This window comes from Miscanthus floridulus, chromosome 2 (assembly GCF_019320115.1).
Source record: "Miscanthus floridulus cultivar M001 chromosome 2, ASM1932011v1, whole genome shotgun sequence".
Lineage (NCBI taxonomy): Eukaryota > Viridiplantae > Streptophyta > Magnoliopsida > Poales > Poaceae > Miscanthus > Miscanthus floridulus.
In genome coordinates, this window is record NC_089581.1 from 125179574 (window position 1) to 125203774 (window position 24201).

Here is a 24201-nt window from a genome sequence, read left to right on the forward strand (position 1 = left end):
CGTCAGTCGTCGATCTAGAGACGAACGGCTCATGAAGGCATGCTGGTGTAGGATACGTATAAGTGTATTTCCTATTGTATTTCAATATTTATTTTTCTATAGAAAAACGACAAGGTGATTTAAGCACATGGCCTTGCTCGGGCACACAGCCAAGTTGAGCACGGTGCTCGGCCAGCGCCGCGTGTCTGCGTGTGTAGGGAGGGTATGTGTGTGCATGGGCGTAGGGCCTAGGCGACCAGCAGCAACAGTATCAACGTAGGGCCAGGCATGCAGGCAGGCGCTGTGGCATGCGTCCAGGGGCATTGTGGGCATAGGCGTAGTGTAGGTGCTCTCTCTCAGTGCATGCGGCTCTCTCTCACTCTCTCTCTCTATTCGAGCTGCATGCGGCCGGCCTTGAAGAGTGCGCGCGCGGGCACATGAAGGGAGCAACAGCAAGGGAGATGACAGGCGCAGGCAACAGGCAAGCATGACACACTTTCCCCCTCACCCTCTCCTCATTAACGCGCATTGGACAGGGGCGAGGTAGGCGAGATGAGCGACTGTGAACGCTCACAATGAGCAGCGGCACTTTTGATTTCATTTTCATTCCTTTTCATACTAATTTTTAAACTAACAAACATCACATCAACACTTGAAACAAACATACTTACACACTCACGACGTTCTTACCTTGCTGATGCATAATTTTTCTACCCACATTATATATCATTTTAGCTCTCAAAAATTCATTTTCCAAGCCAACTTTTTATATTTTCAAACACGGCTGAAGCACTAAAGTTTGTTACTCGACATTTTAAATGCAACAAAAACTCATTCTTCAAATTTTATTTAAGTACTATATAAAGTCATATTGTATTTTTGTTTATAAAAATTACTTCCGTGTCAATGTTTAGAACTACTTATTCTACTCTTCGCGTTAGGATTTTTTATTAACACATATAGGCATTTACGTAACTAACTCACTATATTGATAGATCTATCTCTTATGCTATAATCTCAGTGCTTAGCGAGCTCGTAACACCAGGGATGTTACAACCAACCCCCTTAAAAAGAATCTCGTCCTAAGATTCGGAGCAAGAACCTAAAAGGGAACACCACGATTACACTTTGTAGATCAGAAATTATAGTAAAGATTACACGACGTCGAACACCAAACCACATGGAGATTTAAGGATACATGGTTAAGAGCAACCTAGTACAACCAAGGCTTAACCTAGAAGTCAGGATAGACGAGGGCAATGGAGAAACCACAAGAAAATTATTATATTAAACATGGCGTATGTCCACCAGATCTAGAAACAAGAGACTGAGAACTCAAACATCGTGAACCCTGAGACTAGACTAACCAAAGGGACTTGAACTTCTTCAAAAACTAGATCCCTTCTTCCTCTCAGATTACACCATCACCTCTAATTGACGAACCTAGTCCCCACAATGATGACTGGATCTCGTAGCTCTGCTTCGGATTCGAGGGGATGGGGATGAAAAAGAAGAGCAAAGACCAAGGGCATCTTATAGTGGCGAACGGAGGTGGGCGCGATGCACCAGCAGTGGAGACGGCATGGAATACACTAATGGTTCATGCTATGGGGATAAAGTCAGCCATGGTGCGCTCCCTGCGCAAGCAAGTGGAAGGGGAATAAAGGAGAGGAGAGAGGGTTCGCTCAATGGGGGAGGCGTGCAGGCGACCGTGTTCCCAAGAGAAGAAAATGAGAGGGGAAGGGGGTCCGGTACGGCATGGGATTGAGAGGGGAAGCATACAATACATGAGGACAACGAGTGTAGCACGATGTCGTGGCCACACGAGAGCAGGCTACTAATGGGCCCGACACAGACGATGTCTGTAGGGCACGCGATGACAGTGACCCGGCGTGTGTAGCGTGGTTGAGCTAAACATAGGGCTTAGGACTTGACGTCCACTCAGACTTTTCCAATCACTCTTGACTACCCACGGCTAACTTTCCTTGCTACTCTTATTTTTCTTTCCCTTGCTTCTCCACCATATGTGCCAACCTTTTGTATGAACTGAGATCATGATATACATGCCTCCTCCAAAACCACCTTCTCTTATTTTCTTTGAGGGAACACTATTTTATCAACATGTTGTGGATTTCTCATTCGAACACCCAAATATTTCCAAGAAGAATATTTGTATCAAAAGTGGTATGGTGGTGTAACTTGGTAAAGGTACTTGGTCAACAACCTTGATACCAGCACATGCCGAGTAGCGTCACCATGTGGGAGCTATTCCACAGGGGCCCTCGGTTTCATCGTGGCACCATAAGCTTTTAACTAGGCAACTACTACCAACTTATACGCAATGAACGTGGTGGGGTCATAGACCATAGAATCAGATGAGTATTGCAAGGGAAGATTCAAACAATAAGGGTTCCTTTCAGAACAAGGTACAAGGAATTCAAATTCAACAATGGATTCAATTTAAAGAGATTCAAGTGTTCTGCTGGGACATCCACAATTAGTCGATACAGTGTCCTATGTTATCCAATCATGGCTAGTCTACTGGCATCTGAATGGAACTTCTCTTGTAACCCACTTAACATCATCCTTGAAAACTATAAGCACATCTACTAAGACCTAAGGGCAGATGGATGCAATAAACCCAGTGAAGTAAACAAAATGCACATTCCAATGGTCTTATATGGGTACAACATGAAGGCACTCACTCTCCCATTCTTGACACATCATTAACCTTTCCTACGATCGGACTACCTCAACAACTACAGATGAAATACAATTGAAAGATTACAATACCGGTGGACAGCGACGAAAGACACTATTAACTATGGGTACATCATCCTAGAGCAACTAATCTACTTTGGTGTAGCACCCGGTTTTAAGAACAAAACCAGATACACACCATATGTGAGCCTAGGAAGTCAAATCTCACATATAGCTACAAATAAGGGTAATATCAATAGACAATGCTCAATATATAACGTACTTAGTATAGAGAATATAACCTTAGATAGCAATCAGTGGAAAGACAACTCTGATCTTTGGGCAAAGACTCCAATTCTATAGGGACAACTGATTGGTTGATCACAAGCCTAATCCCTCTAAACTCTAGGAATCTGGTACCCATCCGGGATTTTGCCATTGTAGTGAAATAAAACAAGCGTAAGCTACTATCGCTTAGCAAGCATAACATGAGGGGATGCAGGCTCAAAAGGCTTGACATGGCTAAACTACGATAAGCACTTTTAGTTGGTCATATTTTATTATTAATCATAAGTTGCTAAGTTATGCTTAAGCTCCCAAATGTGAATAGTTAGAGATATCAGCAATTTAATCATAACCCAAACCATCCGAGTAACCAACTATTTAGTAAGGATCTAGGTTGCTTATGACCGTGAGCACGGCTGATATATCAGTTTTACACTCTATAGAGGTTGTACACTTTCACCACGAGTCATGTTACCCATATGCCCGAGTTTGCACCTCCCAAAACACTTCCAAGGTGAACAGGCAGGGTACACTATGAAGCTTTTCCCTAGTCGTTCTAATAAGGAGCAGTCACTAAGGATTCCATCTTCTAAGTGTTATGGAGTCATCTCCAAAAGTGGCACTGATACACACAGCATAGTACACACCCTGGGGACGATGCCCATACCTAGCCCGGTATGCCCCTCTTGCCCTTTTGGTAAACTGCTACAAACTAGAAAGAGCAAGGTACTAGACCAAGACCAGAGCCATGTAGTCCTCATGGTTGTACTATAAGTCCTGGGTTGTCACTTAATGATGAGTCCTTATGGAGAGAAACTAGAGCACCATAAGAAAAGGCCCAATGCTCTAGCCCCCTTGGTTCCATGCTGCTAAAAAGCATCTTTTAATACCATGTTGCATATATCTTTAATTGTATTCTTTAATCAATATTGGTTGGAGAAAACTGAGCATACTACCCACATACAAAACCCATAGGTAAATCAAGGATAGGATAATCAATATCAAGGTAGGTAGACTTCAAGCAGTTCATTAACATTTGCATATGAATTGAGATTGCATTAAAGTGAATAGGTAACAAGGAGCCTCATATTATACTTGCCTTAAAACATCGATCCTTTGGTAAGCTTTAATCTTCAACGTTCTTCTTCTTCTTCTTCTTCTTCTTCTTCTTCTTCTTCTTGATCACCACATATACCTCACCGATTGGACGTAATCATAAAGCACCACACTAGCATCCATACAATCATACATGAAGCAAACAATAGAACTAAATCAGAATAGTACACCAATCATAGAAAAATAAGTAAAAGAGTTTGAAACACGATTCTACGCATCGCTACGAACACACCGTTGCGAGAAGCACTCTAATCGGAGCTACGGTTGAAAAGATACAACTACCGAGAGATTTGATTTATACGTGGGAAAGAAAACTATAGGCTTCATTTATTTTAACTATATAAATTCATATATATAAGATATTTTATAAATAATATAAATTGAATTGAGGCAAATTTAGATTTGAATTATAAAACTAAAGTAAAACAAATTATATTTTATTTATAAAATTCAGTTGCATAATTATTATTCAAGTTAAAGTTTAAGCCATGAAATTCCAAAAATAGTGACATGGTAACCACTGTTACTAACGCGTAGATCTCGTCGCTATGAATCTAACACAACTTGAATGGGTCAAAACGGAGCTAAAACACAGAAGATATAAAATAAAGAAGATTTCCTTTATTAAAATAATAGATTAACTCTAACCTTGAATTTTAAAAGTTGAAAACCTACATAATAGTAGTATAAACATGTAGATAATAGTGTTACGAACCTAACACAAGTTGAATGGGTCAAATCAGAGTTAAAACGGAGAAGTTATGTCCTGAAGAAGGTAGTGGCAAAACTAAAAATAAGTGAAAACGTATTTTGGATCTAAACCGAAGAAACTACACTTTCCTAAGAAGAAAACATAATCTATGACTGTGCTTTGGACTGTGGGTTAGAATCTATAAAAAGGCAGGGGCTCTTACGCAATTAAGCCACACGAAGGGGTATGGGTGAATATCGGGCGTCGGATCTAAATTGGATGGCTGAAATTAGATCAGAGGGGAAGGAGTGAGGAGAGCTAGCCGGAATAGTGCCAAACGCGGTGGCGCACCATGGCCGGTAGCAAACAAGCTCGCCGGAGTGCATGGAGAGGGGCCTACGGTCCATGGTGGAACAAACCGAAGACATGGGAAGAAGAAGGGGGCGACGGTGGACTCACCAAGGCCAAGGATGACGGTGCAGAGCGGATGACAATGGTGCTTCACTCGGTGGGCGACGGCAACTCGGCGGCACTAGGGTGCGGCGTACGGTTGCGGGTGCTCCGGCGGTGCAACGGCTTGCAATCGGGTTAGGTGAGGGCGACGGGGTGCAGGCGGTTTATCTAGGGTGGAGCGGCGTGGCGCGCACGACAGAGGAGTTGGGAGCGGCGCGGACATGGCCTTCATGGCAGCAGTGGAGTCTGGCTTGGGGACGGCTCAGGGTAGAAGAAGACTGGCTGAAGAGTGGGCTCCAGCAGTTAGCAACACAAGGTGCGAGGTCCGCCTGTTGGTGAAACACAAAAGAGGAGGGAAGGAGCGACGTTGCTGGGCCGACTGGGTCGGGAGCGTGCGGCTGAGCCGGCAGAGAGAGAGGATAGGGGAGTGACAGGCAACGCTGGGCTGAGCCACGGCTTGGGCCACCGGGAGCGGGAGCGGGCCTGCATGGAAAGAACTGAAGAAAAGCTTAGGCTAGGAGAGGGAGTGCAGGCTGGCTGGCTGGGCCAAATAGAGAGCAAGAGAGAGAGAGTTTTCTTTTCCTTTTCTATTTCTTTTCTTTTCTTATTTCAAATCCAATTCAAATATGAAACTCAAATAGTATTTCCAATTTATTTTTCAATTCAAAATAGGAGAAGAACCATTGTTAGGTTTTCAAAAATAATTACTTCACAACTTTTTAAACTCTATTATTTTCAATTTTTCTTTTATTTTATTTCTAAGCCATTTTCAATTTATTTTTCAAAAGCATTTTTAATGTTTTCAATTTGAATCAAATACACACAATTCAAAGAAACAAATGCACCGGCATGTATGCACAAACATGTTGCTACCTTATGATGAATTTTAATTTAATGAAAATTTTTATTTTTCCTATATTTCATGAGCACAAAATTTCATAAATAAACCATTTTAAACCTATTTTCAAAAGAGGTAAATTTTAGGGTGTTACATTTGGACCACGCATCTTCATTCTTGGGCTCGGCGGATTCTTCTACTGCCCTGGCTACGGATCTGCCTCCTCTCTAGGCAGTGGCTGAGTGAGGGGAAGCAAGGGCTCTACTTCTAACACTTCTAGAGGTGGGGGTGCTGGCAGTACTGCAACACCGGTCCTCCTTCTTTCCAGCGGGTGGACAGGGATTCCCTCCAGGATCAAGGGATCCCTGCCTTTCAGTAGCCAGCGTCCTCCGCTTGGCCCTGGTGACCAGGTAGGCCTCCCCCAACTGATGGGCATGCCAATCTTTAGCCTCCTTCAGAGCTTTCCACATGGCAGTCTCCTGATTCTCTGCAGCTGCCGCACTGGCATGCGCTTCAGCAAGTTGCACATGGAGCATCCTGGAGAAGATCTCGGCTTCCTTGACTCACCAGAGGCACTTCCTCAACTCCAAGGCTTGTCGGTCATACTGCTCATCCAGAGCAAGTAGGTACATGGTCAAGTGCACCATGGTAGGACTATCTTCTTGCGCATCCCACCTTTGCAAAGCCTCCATTCGAGCCCTCCATGCACGTCGATTCTTTTGCCAAAGGTGGAAAGAACCTCATGGGGGTACGAGCAATGGGCTCTTCATAGATCTGGCAAAGGTACCACAAGGCTTTGTGGGCCACAACCTAGTAGGTGTCGATGAAGCGAAACCCTGTTGCGGTCACATTCTAGGCTTTAGTGATGTCGGGAAACTCCTTACTCTTCCCAATGTAGATGGTAACTTCACACCGCTCAGTGCCATGCTTTTCATACTCATGGCCCTCATAATCAGGATGATCTTTGACTTCGAGCTTTTGCAGGGTGGCATACAAGATTTTGAGAAAACCCTTAGTGTTTAGGCAATAACTACTAACCTAGGCTCCTACCATTCCTGGTGGTGGTTGCAAAGGAGGATTGAGCGAAAAGCTTGCTCAAAAGGAAAAGCTAGGCGAGCTAAAGTGGACCAAGTCATGGTACCAATGGCTAAGCCAGGCCCTACTTATAATGGAAGAGCGGTCAGTGATCCTAGCGCATTCCACCAAGGTTCCTACATGGGCCACTATGAATGAATCGACCAAATTTTTCCACGCATCCGAGGTGAGCGATGTCCGAGGCCATTAATGACTAGTACAACTATAGGGCAAGGGTTTGACAAGAGCATAGAAAAGAGTATGGGGAGATGTGGGTCACATCCGGCATGAACCACAGGCGACGTGAAGCATGAAGCCACAGTTCAGCAGTAACTCCAGAACAGGAACGAGTCAGTCGTGCACCATTCGACACGCGTGACACCTATGGATGATGTATCCGCAAGCAATACGGGCACTACAATGCACAAATAGGATATGCATGTCTTATATGTCCTTCTACTATTGCCAACATATAGGGTAACCGTTCTCAGATTTTTAGCACATCGTTCTCTCCCTGTAGCTAGTCGATACTATCGGACTATGCTCGGGGTCAGTGTACCTATAGAAAACTTGATTAAGGCTACCTAAGTCAGCAGAGTGTCATCTATCCTAGATACATAACCATAGTAATAGGGATACTTATATAACTTCGCATGCAACATCCTAACTTTTTGAAAAGAATTTATTGTCAAGTTTTAATTTAGAAAGAGGTTCCAAAGCTTTATTTAATCATTTATGCTCTGATACCACCTGTGACAGAACCACCTAATCTAATGCCTCATAGGAGTACTTATCTTTAATTAAACACTAAGTACTCAAGGGATGACACTAAATTACATAGTTCCATTGGGCACACCCCATGGAAGAACCCAAAAATCCATATTTTGCCATCAGGATCACAAATGAGAGAATAAAGCTTACAACATTTAGCCATTTCTTACATCACTTTTTATGCAACATTAGAGTATAATATTTATTGTTATAACAGCATAAAATAATCATGTTATCAGAGTTTCAGTGGAAATAAAATCATTTAATTACAAGTTAAATATTAACATGATGATTCGTTATATACATCATAACAGATTATAAGTTTTTCTATTGTAAATCATTTTGGGTGAAAGTTTCACATAAACTCTATGTCCGCAACATTAAGGAAATCCTTGCTGAGCCCACCAGGAGGTTTCCACACACAAGTGTCAGCTCCACATGTTTCTACCACCTGCAACAGGGTAGAACAAACCCTGAGTACTCGATTGTACTCCACAATACTTACCCGTCAGGAGGAAAGAAAAGACTCTAAGGAATATGCAAGGCTATCTAGCTTATGGATTTATTGCATCTGCAGGAGCATTACTAAATGGGCATCCTTATATTCAATTTTATTAGCAGTCAGCATTAGTTCATTAACTAACCATTCTATGTAAGCACCTATGCTACTTTCAAGCATGTGGTAAGCAGTCAGAATCATTTTACCATCTTTCATCTTCCAGTTCTTACTACGGTGCTAGACTTTAGACAAGTCGTATCGGATTACCCAGCGATTCAAGAATCAGTGTGCCCAGCTGGGTACCCCGAAACACATGCCCCGCTTGTACCCTAGGCACAAGCAGGACCAACTCACCACTCTCCTATCAAGGGGTCCAGGTCCTCATCCAAACTTGGACTCCAAGCCCCCACACATGAGTCCCAGACTCGGTGCGGTGCTTAGACCTCCACCATCCCCGCCTCCAATCAGTCGGTCCAAAAAGAGCCAGAACCCACGACAAGAAAGTAACAAGCCTTCTCTACTCTCATAAACAAGTATGTGCTTAGGATAATAAGTATGTGACCTGCCTAGAACCCAATGCAACGGCCGGTCCTTAACCGACACAGGCGGAACAAATGCAATCTAAGCCTCGCTCGAATGCCAAACCAAGTCCAGATCCAAAGTGCCATTCCGCCCGGTCTCTAATTATCATTTATATATATATATATATATATATATATATATATATATATATATTCCATGTGATAGTAATATAATAACAACAATAATATATTTCCTATCTTTCGTGAGTGACAGGCAATCACTCGACTTCTACCGGAGTCATGTAGCATAGCAATCTACATGATCCTGCCATACTAGTAAAACTCATAGGATAAGGATATATATATATATATATATATATATATATATATATATATATATATATATATATATATATATGCAAGTGGGTTTCATTCAACTCCTTAAAACTTAAAGCACAAACATAATATAAAGTGTAGAAAAGTAGGGGTTATGCACCGGGGCTTGCCTAGGTAACATATAACCAAAAGTTAGTATTCCATCTTTGTGACCTGATCCATAGCACCATCTTTCTAGCTACCCAATTGGTTCCACGATCCATCATCATTCCTATTATGATATGCATAGATGAATTGCAAGCTTTGGTCAAACAAGCATACACACAGGCATTTACAATTGGTAAAAGACAAGCAACACGTCGTCGAGTGACTAGGGTAGCTAATCGTCATCAAGCAACTTTGTATTTTTATATATATTAAAACACACAAGTACAAGCCAATTCAACCTACTAAACACACATCCATAACTAAACATAGCCAAGCCACCCTTTACTAGTCAAGCATGGAAAACCAGTACATAGAAAACATGTTGCAAACACAAGGTGAAATATATACTAAAGCTAATTGCTTAACTAAGCATAAAGATTAAATAAAACGGTGACGGTTCGAACATAAATCTAGGAGATGAAAGTTTTATGGACGGAACATTTCAACTAAACATAGCTACTGTATGAATATCATAATTTTTGAACGAGCAATTTAATTACTACAACATAATCAAGATTTAATTGCAATTAAGCATATGACACATGATAAATTAATAACTCAGTAATTAAACATCCACTAAACATGAAACTTTTACCATAGCACAAACACACCCACACTAGTCTACCATAAAAATTTCACTACATTTGGACTAATACAACATGCTTTATGAAATAAACATAAAGGCTAGATTACACCTACACAAAAAACTTCATACTAAAGCACATGACATAATATATCTACTGCATAGAGTTAGTCACAAGGATTCCAAAACATATTTATTTTCCTTTTTAAGTTTTTTCTACTAATTACTATGATTTTCCAAAGTTTCAGTCGATTTAATCATAAAAGAAAAAGAAAAGGCCTAATAGGACAAACACTTTGCTCTCAAGCCCCTAGGATTTCACTAAATCAACCCATAGTACATCACACACTATGCACCACTATTCATAAGAGTCACGGTTTTGCATTGGGAACCTTGGAAAAGTCTCTATTCTCACCCCAAGGTCCTTCTCTTCACCTTGAAGCAGAGCGGCGAGCAGGGGAGGCAGTGCGCCGGCTGATTCCCGACCGAAGGGGTGGCTCATCGGCGGTGGTCCTGTCACGGGGGCCACGGCAGCCTCGCATGTGCGCCAGGTAGGATGTGGCTCGCCTGGAGGTGGCCCGCAGTGGCATGGCCATGCGCACGCACAGCGGAGGCGGCGGCGGGCCGACACCGAGGTGGTTCCGGTGATCTCCGACTCGGCCAAGGTACGCCAAGCGAAAAGGAGGAATAGGCAGAGGAGGTGGTGGTGGCGGCTTAGCCGGGCGCAGCCGGCAGTGGCCCGCCCATGCGCTCGGTGGCTGCAGGGACCTCCCCATCCATGGCAGCCTTGGCACGCAGCAAGAACAAGGGGGAGGGAGTGCAGGAGCTCGTCAGGTTGGGAAGGCAAGAGAGGGACGCGAGGGCACACGTAAAGAGGGTGAGGCAAGGGAGCAACATGGCATGGGCAGTGGCGTGGGCATGGGAGAGGAACAGCGCAGCGAGGACGATGCCGCTGTGCGTGCACAGAGCCCATGTGCTCCTCTCGGCACTGAACTGGTCAAGTGGAGTAGGCAAGCTGCAGGCGCGCACGCGAGCAGTAGCAGGCGGGCAAGCAGGTGTGCGGGAGTGTAGCATGTAGGCACAGGCATTCCTATAGTGCATGCACGTGGGCAGCTTGGACGATGCGGCATGTAGGCGCAGCTGTATCATGGATGCAGTAATAGCAGCAGGTACGCGATCTGTGGACCGGCGATGGTGCGTGCCTGGTGGGTTGGGCGCACGGGAAGGGTGCTGGGCCTGAGTGCTCATCAGCCGTCGATCCAGAGATCAACGGCTCATGAAGGCATGCTGGTATAGGATACGTATAAGTGTATTTCCTATTGTATTTCATTATTTATTTTTCTATAGAAAAACAGCAAGGTGATTTAAGCACATGGCCTTGCTTGGGCACATGGCCAAGTTGAGCATGGTGCTCGGCCAGCGCCGCGTGTCCGCGTGTGTGCACAGGGAGGTTATGTGTGTGCGTGGGCGTAGGGCCTAGGCGACAAGCAGCAGCGGCAGCATTAGCGTAGGGCCAGGCATGCAGGCAAGCGCTGCAGCATGCGACCAGGGGTAGCATGAGCATAGGCGCGGTGCAGGCGCTCTCTCTCTCTCTCTCTGTGCATGCGGCGTGCACTCTCTCTCTCTCTCTCTCTCTCTCTCTTCCAGCTGCATGCGGCCGGCCTTGAAGATTGCGCGCGCGGGCACATGAAGGGAGCAGCAGCAAGGGAGAGGACAGGCACAGGCAACACGCAAGCACGGTGCACTTTCCCTCTCACCCTCTCCTCATTAACACGCGCGCCGGACAAGGGCGAGGTAGGCGAGATGAGCGGCTGTGAACGCTCACAATGAGCAGAGGCACTTTTGATTTCATTTTCATTCTTTTTCATACTAATTTTTAAATTAACAAACATCACATCAACACTCAAAACAAACATACTAACACACTCATGACGTTCTTACATTACTGACGGCATAATTTTTCTACCCACATTATATATCATTTTAGCTCTCAAAAATTTATTTTCCAAGCCAACTTTATATATTTTCAAACACGGCTAAAGTACTAAAGTTTGTTACTCGATATTTTAAATGCAACAAAAACTCATTCTTCAAATTTTATTTAAGTACTATATGCAAGTCTTATTGTATTTTTGTTTATAAAAATTGCTTCCGTGCCAATATTTAGAACTACTTATTCTACTCTTCGTGTTAGGATTTTTCATTAACACATATATGCATTTACGTAACTAACTCACTATATTGATAGATCTATCTCTCATGCCATAATTTCAATGCTTAGCGAGCTCGTAACACCTGGGGTGTTACATGCTTCATCATCACTATCATCATGAGAGCATTCTTCATCACTTGATTCTTCCTTCTTAGCCTTACCCTTTCTCTTGTTCTTAGAGGATGAAGTGTCGGCCTTGAATGCCCACTCTTCTTCTTCTTGTCTCCCTCCTTAATAATTTCTTCACCATCACTATTGTATTGGTCCTCAGTCATCACATCACCAAGCACCTCATTTGGAGTGACATCCTTCAATCCACCTCTAAAGATGATAGTTCTCAATGTCTTGAATCTCTTTGGCAAACACATCAAGAATTTGTGAGAGAAGTCCTCATCCTTCACCTTCTCACCCAAACTCTTGAGATCATTGATGATGACTTATAGCCTATAGAACATCTCTGGAATGGACTCATCATTCTTCATCTTAAAGTTTGATAGCTTGTCTTTGAGCATATAGAGCTTGGCACTAGAGCAATTTGATTAGTATGACAAATAGCAAAATGCAAACTTGCTCTAGCTCTACAAGGGTTACAAGCCACATATCCAACAATTCTAGTTACTATAATCACTAGGCACACAAATGTCTAAGTCACTACTCACTAAGAGCTCTCACACTTACACTAAAGAGTTCCACTAGATGATCTTAAGCTACAAAGTAAGCTCTCAATTCTAGCTATACTAAAGAGCTTACTACAACTAGTTTGCGGGAATGTAAACGAGTGAGTAGGGTGATTATATCACCACATAGTGGAGTAAACCAATTACAAGATGAATACCAGTTAAATCACCAGGAGAATACCAAAGGGCAAGAGACAACCAATTTTTCTTCCAAGGTTCACATGCTTGTCGACACGCTAGTCCCCATTATGTCGACCAACACATGGTGGTTCGGTGGCTAAGAGGTGTTGCATGAACCTCGTCCACACAATTGGACATGACAAGAACCTATCCACAAGTGAGGTAACTCAATGACATAAGCAATCCACTAGAGTTACCTTTCAGCTCTTCGCTAGGAAAGGTACAAGACCCCTCACAATCACCAAAGCCGGCCACGAACAATCACCAACTCGTACCGAAGCTCCTCCACTGCTCCAAACCGTTTAGGTGGCGGCAACCACCAAGAGAAACAAGAAATCCGCGGCCACAACGATCCCTAAGTGCCACTAGATGCAATCACTCAAGCAAATGCACTTGGAATCATTTCTAATCTCACTATGATGATGAATCAATGATGGAGATGAGTGGGAGGTGTTTGCTTAGGCTCACAAGGATGTCAAGTATGTAAAAGTGCCAAGAGGGTGAGCCCCAAGCTAGCCAAACACTATTTATAGATGTCTCCTCGAAATAGAGTTGTTGGCCAGCCGTGAGCCGCCCGGACGCTGCTCCGTGTCAGGTCGCCTGAGTCCGGTCACTAGATGCCTACCACGCGTCCCTCATTCAAATCTCATGCGTCGATCTTTAATGGTAACTTCAACAACGCCCAAGTGCTAAAGATTTATCGGACTCGTCCTCAAAACGACCGAACTCACGTTCACAGTGCGTCCGATCGTGTCCAGTAGGGTTCTAGAGCACAGAAATCAAGATTGGACGCGCCCGGTCGAAGGTGACCTAACACGCTGCGGCGTCTGGTCCTCACTGGCCTCTTCTCTGCATGCACATTGTTAGCATACGTCAGCAAAGTAGCTTTTCACCTGCGCGTCCGGTCACATGAACAACTCATGTGTCCGATCGCGCCACCGAGCGCTGCACCTCACTTGACCAGGTGACCGAACTCAGCCACAAGTTAGGTCCCTATGTCTGATCGTTCTTCGGTCTTCTCGGCCAAGTTACACGCCACCGGCTATAAATGACCGGACGCTGCCTAGGGTTAGGTCCCGCGTCCGGTGTAGCGTTAGGTCAGGGACCGGCATCGCCTTTTCTTTTTCTATCTCCTCAAACACTTCGCCCTTGCTTCCAACTTGCTAACCACAAAGTGTAGAACTTGTGTGTACATATATTAGCATTTTCCAAAGCATTTTACAAGGGGCAAAGTTAGCACACTAGATTCCTAAATGTATGTGCAAAAGTCATGTCACCTAGTGGCACTCGATAAACCGTTTAACAAAAGATTTTATCTCTTTATAGTACAGCTATCGATCCTAAGCGACTCATACCTTCTATGGTGTCTTGAGTGTAAAACAAAACCTATCATATACCTTTGCCTTATCATCTTGGTTTTTGTTTTTCTCTTTCTTCTTTTCAAGTTGAGCTTAATCATCTTCAACATATGTCCATCTCTATCTCCATGAACTTCATCACCATGCTCCACACTTAGATTGCACCAACCTAGCTCATTTCACAACTTGTGACAAAGGTTAGTGCTAGGTTTCATCAATTATCTAAAACCAAACTAGAGCTTTCAGTTGTGCAGCCTCCTCTCCGACGTGCAGGGTAGCGACGGACGCACGGGCATGGAGGCACGCAGAGTCGTGACCCGTGCAAGCTGTCCCCCATCGGATAGAGGAGAGAGAGAAAATAAAATAAGTGAGGATTAAAAGAAAAGAAAAAAAATAAATTCCTAAGGACATTTTAGACTTTTTGCACCGCAGATTGATACCGTTACTAGCGAAAGTGGACAGAATGGCTTGGGAGAATAAAAAGTAAAATGTCATAGCATCTAGGTGCGTTCGAACTTTTTAGTGACATGTAAGTCTAGAGTATCTTTCGTAATGGCACACAGGTAAAAGGCTCAAGGAGGAAGGATTTTCTCCTCTTCTGCTCTGTAAAACGCGGCCCGGTCTGGCCCGTTACTCAAGTAGAGGAAGCCCAAGAGGAACCAGCCCATCTATGATTTCACTGTGGGGCAGGGGCAAGCGGCGAAACCTATGGAGTTAGCGCTGGACAAAATACTCACGGCTTACAAACTCGCTCGACTCGTGTCCGGCCCGGCTCGGCTCGGTTCGTTTTAACTTTTTTCACGAGCTGAGCTGGAAGTCTAGCTCGCTGTTTTAACGAGCCAGCTTGCGAGCTGCTCACGAGCTCAAACGAGCTGAGGCCTATCAGCCCACGACCATAAATCTAGACGATGATGATGCTGACCTAGAAGTATATACCTATTCCATTGATATGTAATCCTTATTTTCAGCTATTTCATATGAATTTTGATTTTATAATTGTTGTGGCACTTAAATGTTGATTTATGGATTGTTTTCCGGTGAGAAGATGATGATGCTGATATTGAATTTGTGGACTTTCCTAAGTCTATGATGGCAAGCAAGTAGTAAGTATGCTGGAACTGCATGATCATGAATGGACCAGCTATGTTGCATGGTTGATATTTTTTATGAACCTGATATGTATTAACCATGCTTGCATAACGGTGGACGTCATTTTCTGAAATTATTATGACATAGACATTATAAACATGTGCGCCCTATTCTTTTAGTAGCTCACGAGCTAAACGAGACACAAGAGCTAAGCTGTTCCTTTATCTCGTAATATTAACTCATTTGGCTCGTTAACCTAGCGAGCCGGCTTTGTTGACAAAGAGCCAAGCTGGGTGGATATCAAGGCCTCTACGGAGTCCGGTGAGGGCGGCGGCTGCCGAACATCAGTCGTTTATAGATTTGACGCTAGACTCACGTTAGATGTACCCATTTATCATCAGCCGATTGTGGGGAGTCGATCATTCGAACGTTATTTTTGCAATTTTTTCCTCCCGTGGGAGCTCGTCGTGGAGATCCTCCGCCGCCTCCCGTACCGGTCGCTCTGCCGCTTCAGGTGCGTCTCCAGGTCCTGGCACGACGTCTCCTACCACCCCGACCACCGCAACACGCTGCCCCAGGAGCTCGCCGGCCTTCTCTATAGCAACCACGTCCCTAGCCCCCTCCACTGCGACTTCGCTGTCCGGTTCGCGCCGGCCGACTCGTCCCCGTTCCCCGGCCTTGGGTTCCTTCCATGTGTCGCCCGCGCCCTGCCCCTCGACTGCTGTAACGGCCTTCCTCCTCTGCCGCGCCGGCGGCGGGGCCGGTGGATGTCACTATGTCTGCAACCCGGCCGCTGGCAAATTCACCGTTCTCCCGAAGCCGTCGTCTGGGTTCCAGGCGCTGGCTCTGGCTGCCTTCGAGCCTCACGGCGCCTCGCCTCGATTCCATGTACTTAACTTCGCAAGAACCGAGCCTGTGCAAAGGGTCCTCTTTGATTCCGATTTCGAAGAATCCGACGATGATGACGCTCCTTCTGATGGTGGTGGCTACGCGGCAGCGAATTGTTGGATTTGTGTGAGGCGACCGATTTCTGTGTGCAGGGCCTTGAGGTATTCTCGTCGGTAACCAGGAAATGGGTGCACGCTTGCCGTGACTACCATGTCAGGCTGGTGGAAGGAATGGGCAGTGTGTTCATCAATGGATTTGTCAATTTGCTCACCCACGAGAAGAAGGTTCTCGCTGTCGATCAAGAGGGCCGGGCGTGGCGTCTGATTCCCTTGCCTGTATCCAGCAGGTTTGGGTTGGTCGGGTGCCTCGGACAGTCTCAGGGATTCCTGCATTATGCCGTGCAAGAAGGCTGCGGCTGCACCATGATGCAGGTTTGTATTCTGAAGGATTTCGGGGAACGGAGTGGATTCTGAAGTGCCGGTTCGAGATTGAAGTGGCTCCGCAGACGAAGATAAGATACTGTTTGATTATGCTGGCAATGAATTCTGGTCTGAAATTTTCTATGTGGTCGTGTTTCATCCCGAGAGGGATCTTGTTTTCCTCCCTGTGGAAGGATACAAGTTGCTCTCCTATAATTTGATCAGTGCTGAAGTGAAGGAGATTGCCTACCCCAACTTGTTTGGGATTTGAAAGCTTTGTTGTTGTTGTTGCTGCTGCTGCTGCTGAAGTGAAGGAGATATGCATGCTGAAACCACAAACGAGGCCCAGGTTCCTGGTTTATGTGCCCTCCTATGTGGATTTACCAAATCCTGATGTGCAAGGGAAGGAGTTGTTCTGATCAGTTCAACGTTGTACTGCATCTCTGGGAATCATGATTCAATTGCTAATGTAAATGCTCATTTTGTCTGTAAATTTTGTAATATATTCTGCTTATTAATCCTGATTTTACTTTGTTTGTCGGTATTAGAATGTATCATTTTTGCTAATCTGGAATAAGAAAGTGACATTCATCCCTTGAGGCAACGTGATACTGGTGATATGTAAACAAAATATGAGCAACTATTTCATGCCTTCCAATTTTTATGATAATGCTCGACGAAAGCTTAACTATGCCCCTTTTTTCATACTTGTATGCCTAAGGTAAATTTATTTCACATGCTCAGCTTAACATATGACTAGTGAAGATGGTCACATTAACATTACTATCTTTACTAGTCACGTTGAAACATCCTTGACGTGGAGCTATGGCTGTCTACCTTGCTCCCAGTTATAACATCCTTAGGTCATATTATAACTGCCAGTTATAATATGACGTGTTGTGTCATTTCCTTTGTCTAAATTTCTGCATCTCTTTTAAGTACTTAGCCATTAGTCCATAACGGTAGTTCAATACTTCAGTCAGCTAGTAGAACCTATCCTTATATCCTAGATGCAGTATAATTTGTATGCATAAAGCAACTACATGATCACATACTCCCTTTGTCCCAAATTATCTGTCGTTTTTTGTTTCCGTACCATAAGTTTGACTCGATTTGTAGAAAATACGTGCAACATTTATATCTCCAAATAAATTTATTAAATAACTAGATTCAAAGATCTTTCCAATGATATCAATTATGTACCATAAATATTAATATTTTTAATATATATTTTGTCGAAGTTGTTTCTCGGGAAGCGAAAACGACATATATTTTGGGACGGAGGAGTATTTCTGAGTAGATGCAGTATGAGTAGATGCTCCACAATTCTTTGATCTCTAGATGCATCGATTCAGTACCATGTCTCTCTGAAAGAAACAAACAATTTTCAGAACAGTGTAACCAAAAGCAATGCTACACTGTATGTAGATCATTGATTTTTTAGTTGTCTGCTATCTCAGAGAAAACAGTGATGTTGCATCCACTGAACTGCACCGTTATTATAGTTCATTTTCCCTTGGGAAGCTTCGCACCACAAATGTCTTTCCTTGCACTAGTCCTGTACTGAAGATATGCTCAAATATTAATGATGGGCATGGCTTGATTTCCTCGATCCCTTCTCTTTGCCATGTTGACAGATTAACTTGGTTGTGCCACTGAATTTGTTTCCTAAATATCTTAGATTGGTGAGTATATAAGAATGGCTTTGACTTCCTTGCGCATACAACAGCCCTATTGAGAGGAAAGAGCCACAAAACTTTGAAAGAAATGTTGGAACATGCTCCTGACACCGCATGGTCCTTAGTTTTGTCACTGACCTTTTGAACTCATATATTTCTGAGTAAATGTATTTTTCGTAATTATGGGTCCATAGCCTTCATTTTATTTTCAATCATGCAGTAGTTTCGATTTTGTACTCTTTATTTTGACATGTCCAGGAAATAACTGTCAAAAGAATTTTGCCACTGGTCAGGTTTCCACTGCAGAGGATAAAAGAAGAGGAAATAGGGGAAACAGAACTGAAAGACCTTGATTTCTCGGAGCTTTTTTTTTTCTTTCCCATTAGAGTCGGCTAAAAGATGAATAGGACATTGACTGTGGTCCATCTATTCTACTTTTATTTACGCCGTATATCATATGAAACACTGTAAACATTCCCTATTTATGCCATATATCCCTGTACTACACTCATTCAGTCTATATATAACTCAACATTGTCTGAGATATGATGGATAGATGAGTTGATAGATATTAGTGTTAGCATTAAAACTTTAAGGTTGAGTAGTTGTCTGATGACTCAACAAATGTCGACTGTAAGCAAAAGCATCCAAAGTCCACGCAGAGATATTTCACAGGCGGAGCTCTCCAGCATTCAGATTTCAGAGCATGCAGCACTCTCCATGTTGCATTCAGATTTCAGAGCATGCAACCTCTCCAGTATTCAGATTTCAAAGCATGACGTACCAGTATGGGGCAACCAGTACAACTTAAAATGGATTTAACCGCTGCTCCCATGCACTGGATTGCTGGATCAGCACCGGTTCGATCCACAGTTCAACTAGCCCCATCTTTAATAACTGGGACTGGGAGCAATGAGATCAAATTAGGATTACATCATTGCTAGATGTCTAAGATAACCCATTTTCACCCTACACCAAGTGCCTGGTAGACAGCCACAGCCCCACGTCAAAGATGTTAAGGAATCCAAATCTGTATCCACTAGAATCTATCCTTATTCGTATCTAATTCTAATATTGATACTGTAATGGATGTATGTATTTGAATTCGATTTTCATTACTTTTCTATTTGATTTTGATTCATATTCGGAAAAAAATGTAGGTATGGATGGATATTGATACTATTTTTTTTTCCACAACAGTCAAAACTGAAATTCATTACGCTTGTAATGAAATTACAAAGTTCAGCAGATAACAGAAACGTAAACAACATTATGACCAAAAGCAAACGCATCCTTGAGGAAGATCACCCAGGGATCTGTCTCGAGGACAAAACTACCCCCCACGACTAGAAACGAAAACGCAGCATAAACCAATTGGAAAAATGAAAGAAGCTCTAGAAACGAAAACGCGGCGATAAACCAAAAAGCGCCCACAAGACTGATGGATTGGAAAAATGTAAGAAGCTATTTGGGTGAGGGGAAGTGTTTCAATGGGTACAGTATAGCAAATCTGTTTACATATCAAAATGCTGCAAAAATGAAAGAAGCTTCTCCAGTGGCAGACTTAAGTGTCAGGAACTCAGGATCCTACAAGTTCAAATACTGCAAGAACTTATCCTGATGGCTTGTTGGAACATGGTGACACCCCTCAGGTTCGCAGCCTCCCCCAAAAGATATTGGTTATTCATAAGATCCCAGACCTCCAAGGGCTTTCATTTCTCAACAGAAGAAAGTTACATCACAACTGGGAGAACATTTAGTCCTTCGCTTCTATGTAATTTTAACTACCTTCGGACAGAGCTATTCTCTGCCGTTTCCTATCTTATGCTTCTTTCCTCTTATAATGTGCTAAGTGAGAGCATGAACCATTTGCAACAATCTCCAATGCAATCGCCCTTGACAAGAATGCCCACATTACAGTAGAAATAAAAATTATCCTATTCTGATGTGAATACAATAATATACAACAGAGGACAGCACAACATGTATTGCCAGTTTGCCACGTAAACAGAGAGGTTGATAGACACAGAAATATCCATAGAAAAAACACAGGTTAATTGGTTCGACATCAAGAGTATGAAGTTTCACAAAGGCTCAAAGATAGTTCATTCAAACACAAGCAGCATATGATACTACAGCCATACATGATACATATATCTAGCACAAGAAGCAAAATATAATTCATTCAGACATTCGCCTTTTACAAAAGAAACATAATTTCCATCTCTCAACAACCATTCCAACAAGATTGAGTACCTGAATAAATTGAAGTATTTCTTGCCTTCTTCTCCTTGCTGGTGATTCACATCAAGATGATTTGACTTCTTGTTGATGTATCCAGTATGCTGGATTGAATCTGCACTCTGCTTTCTAGTCCCAGGCAGCCAATGACTCCGAGAAAAGGGGAACATAGGGACAAACAGCGTTTTGAATAATTGTCCTCAAGCTCACACCCCATGTTGCGAATCACATGCACTTTTCTACTATCCATATCATAGCATCTTATTGTATGGTCCAAATCCGAAACAAAGAATATCAAGTGGCACTCTGGATGAATCGTGATCAGATTATACTGCTGCAGAGGACTAGAACTGATCTTTCCGAGTAACTCCGAAGTCCTGACACTATGTTTGAAGATCCACTCATCACTAGCATAGTCCTCAAGAACATACACTGATAGTCTCAAGTCATGTTCTTCAACCGTATTGAGATAGTACAAGTGCCCTTGAGAGTGTCCAATGAAACCGTCCGTCATTGCCGTGCGGCACCGGAATGGTCCTCCTTGAGTTCCCCTCGGTGTCAACCACCAGTACATCTTCATGCCCAGATGCAAACATCATGAAGAAAGCCATTGAGAAATACAGTGCTTATAGCATCCCACAAGGTCACATCGTCACTCCATAAACTGTCCCTGTGAGCCCACTGCCCGGTCTCCAACGAGTAGATCTCAAGCCCCTCGATAAAGTAGCCATATAGTACGAGCTCAAACACATGGAAGTTGGGGGAAACGACCGGGTCGAACCCCAGCCGCGTATCGCAGATGTTACCAGCCTGGCTGGACTCAGGCAGCGCCACCCATTCCTCGGTCGCCGGATTGCAGACGACGTAGCCGTCGCCCGCGTCCGTCGGGCTGCGGCAGAGGAGGAGACCGTTGCAGCAGTCCAGGAGGGTGATGTCGGCGTGGCCCGGGAGGAAGGACAGGGAGGGGCGGATCAGGGGCGCGCCCCTCCCCGTGACGTTGGTGAAGTGGCGGGCCGACTCGGGGAAGCGCTCGCTGCTGGTGGTGTGGTAGAAGAAACCGGCGAGGGTCTGGGGCAGCTTCTTGCGGTGGTCGGGGTGGGAGATGAGGCCAAGCCAGTGTTTGGACACGCACTTGAAGCGGCAGACCGACTTGACAGGCAGTCGCGAGAGTATCTCCACGATGAGGTCGTCGGTGAGGACAGGTCGCCGTGTTCCTCCTCTCCTTGGAGCACGCCGCCATGTCTGTGGGGGAGTGAGGCGCTGCGAGTGGCGGCTACGGAGTGCTGAGGGAAGAAGCAAGCAGGAAGGGTTTTCTCCTCTGCTCTGTAAAATGCGGCCCGGCCCATTACTCGACCAGAGGAAGCCCAAGGAACCAGCCCATCTGTGGTTTCACTGCGGGGCACGGGCAGGCGGCGGAAGCGGAAGCCTATGGAGTCCGGTGAGGGCGGCGGCTGCCGTCTCCCGTGGGAGCTCATCGTGGAGATCCTCCGCCGCCTCCCGTACCGGTCGCTCTGCCGCTTCAGGTGCGTCTCCAGGTCCTGGCTACGACCTCTCCTACCACCCTGACCACCGCAACGCGCTGCCCCAGGACCTCGCTGGCCTTCTCTACACCAACCACGCCCCTAGCCCCCTCCACTGCGACTTCGCTGTCCGGTTCGCGCCGGCCGGCTCGTCCCCGTTCCCTGGCCTTGGGTTCCTTCCATGTGGCGCCCGCGCCCTGCCCCTCGACTGCTGCAACGGCCTCCTCCTCTGCCGCGACGGCGGCGGGGCCGGTGGATGTCACTATGTCTGCAACCCAGCCACTGGCAAATTCACCATTCTCCCGAAGCCATCGTCTGGGTTCCAGGCGCTGGCCCTGGCTGCCTTCGAGCCTCACGGCGCCAAGCCTCAATTCCATGTACTTAACTTTGCAAGAACCGAGCCTGTGCAAAGGGTCTTCTTTGATTCAGACTTCGAAAAATCCGACAGTGATGACGCTCTGTCTGACACCGACGGTGGTGACTACGGCGGTGGCGAATTGTTGGATTTGTGCGAGGCGACCAACTTCTGTGTGCAGGGCCTTGAGCTATTCTCGTCGGTGACTGGGAAATGGGTGCAGAGCCACGCTTGCCGTGACTCCCATGTCAGGCTGGTGGAAGGAATGGGCAGTGTGTTCATCAACGGTTTTGTCAATTTGCTCACCCACGAGAAGAAGGTTCTTGCTGTCGATCCAGAGGGCCAGGCGTGGCGTCTGATTCCATTGCCTGTATCCAGCAGGTTTGGGTTGGTCGGGTGCCTCGGACAGTCTCAGGGATTCCTGCATTATGCTGTGCACGAAGGCTGCGGCTGCACCATGATGCAGGTTTGGTTTCGGAAGGATTTCGAGGAAGGGGATTGGATTCTGAAGTGCCGCTTTGAGATTGAAGTGGCTCCGCAGACGAAGATACTGTTTGATTATGCTGGGAATGAATTCTGGTCTGAAATTTTCTATGTGGTTGTGTTTCATCCAGAGAGGGATCTTGTTTTCCTCCCTGTGGAAGGATACAAGTTGCTCTCCTATAATTTGATCAGTGCTGAAGTGAAGGAGATATGCATGCTGGAACCAGAAACAAGGCCCAGGTTCCTGGTTTATGTGCCCTCCTATGTGGTTTTACCAAATCCTTACGTACAAGTGAAGGAATTGTTCTGATCAGTTTATCTGTCCTCCTATGTGGATTTACCAAATACTTATATGCAAGTGAAGGAATTGTTCTGATCAGTTCGGTGTTGTACTGCATCTCTGGGAATCATGATTCACCTAATATCAATTTGTCTCTGAATTTTGTGATATATTGTGCTTATGAGAATCCTGTTATTACTTTGTTTGTCAGTTTTAGGCTTTTACCATGTATCGATTTTGCTAATCTGGAATAAGAAGTGACATTCATCCCCTTGAGGCAATATGATATTGGTGATATGTAAACAAAATATGCTACTGTTTCATTCCTTCCAACTTTTATGATAATGCTCGAGGAAAGCTTAACTATGCCCCTTTTTTTCATATAACTGGTGATATTTGTATGCCTAAGGTAAATTTTTCACATGCTCAGCTTAACCTATGACTAGTGAAGGTGGTCACATTAACATTACTATCTTTATGGCTGTCTCTGGGAGCAATGTCGAAGATGTCAAGAAATCCAAATCTGTATCCACTAAAATCTATCCTTAATTGTATCCAATTCTAATATTGATACCCTAATGGATGTATGTATTTGAATTCGATTTTCCTTAGTTTTCTATTTGATTTTAATTCATATATTCGAAAAATATAGATATGGATGGATATTGATACTATATTATTTTTGTATATAATAAAACACATCTCTGGACCATGCTATAAATATATCTTTGATTTAGAGCATGTTTGATATGCATGACTAGTTATTA

The 24201-nt window shown here is 44.4% G+C and overlaps 2 protein-coding genes, 1 long non-coding RNA gene and 1 pseudogene across 3 annotated transcripts; 2 read left to right on the forward strand and 2 right to left on the reverse strand.

Moving 5' to 3' along the window:
- Window positions 1–7946: 7946 nt before the first annotated feature.
- Window positions 7947–11086, reverse strand: LOC136539576 (uncharacterized). The gene is made up of 3 exons (XR_010779715.1): window positions 10469–11086; window positions 9434–9534; window positions 7947–8358 (listed from the first exon to the last, which is right to left on the reverse strand). It is a non-coding gene; the product is annotated as an uncharacterized lncRNA (long non-coding RNA).
- A 357-nt stretch (window positions 11087–11443) lies between these two features.
- On the forward strand, window positions 11444–16930 carry LOC136537010 (uncharacterized). Its single transcript, XM_066529119.1, has 3 exons — window positions 11444–11503; window positions 16031–16399; window positions 16610–16930. Exons 1-3 carry the CDS (start codon window positions 11444–11446, stop codon window positions 16928–16930), a joined length of 750 nt encoding a protein of 249 aa, XP_066385216.1.
- A 3672-nt stretch (window positions 16931–20602) lies between these two features.
- LOC136539577 (F-box protein At5g07610-like) lies at window positions 20603–22160 on the reverse strand (annotated as a pseudogene).
- LOC136537011 (uncharacterized) lies at window positions 22127–23464 on the forward strand. The gene has a single exon (XM_066529120.1). The coding sequence runs from the start codon at window positions 22127–22129 to the stop codon at window positions 23462–23464; it is 1338 nt and encodes a 445-aa protein (XP_066385217.1).
- The last annotated feature ends 737 nt before the right edge of the window (window positions 23465–24201 follow it).

Coding starts and splice junctions, on each gene's coding strand:
- LOC136537010 (XM_066529119.1), top strand. CDS start 11,444: ATGGCCAAGTTGAGCATGGTGCTCGGCCAGCGCCGCGTGTCCGCGTGT. Junction 11,504..16,030: donor CCGCGTGTGTGCACAGGGAG/GTTATGTGTGTG, acceptor CTCCCGTGGGAG/CTCGTCGTGGAGATCCTCCG. Junction 16,400..16,609: donor CTCCCGAAGCCGTCGTCTGG/GTTCCAGGCGCT, acceptor TTCTGTGTGCAG/GGCCTTGAGGTATTCTCGTC.
- LOC136537011 (XM_066529120.1), top strand. CDS start 22,127: ATGCGGCCCGGCCCATTACTCGACCAGAGGAAGCCCAAGGAACCAGCC.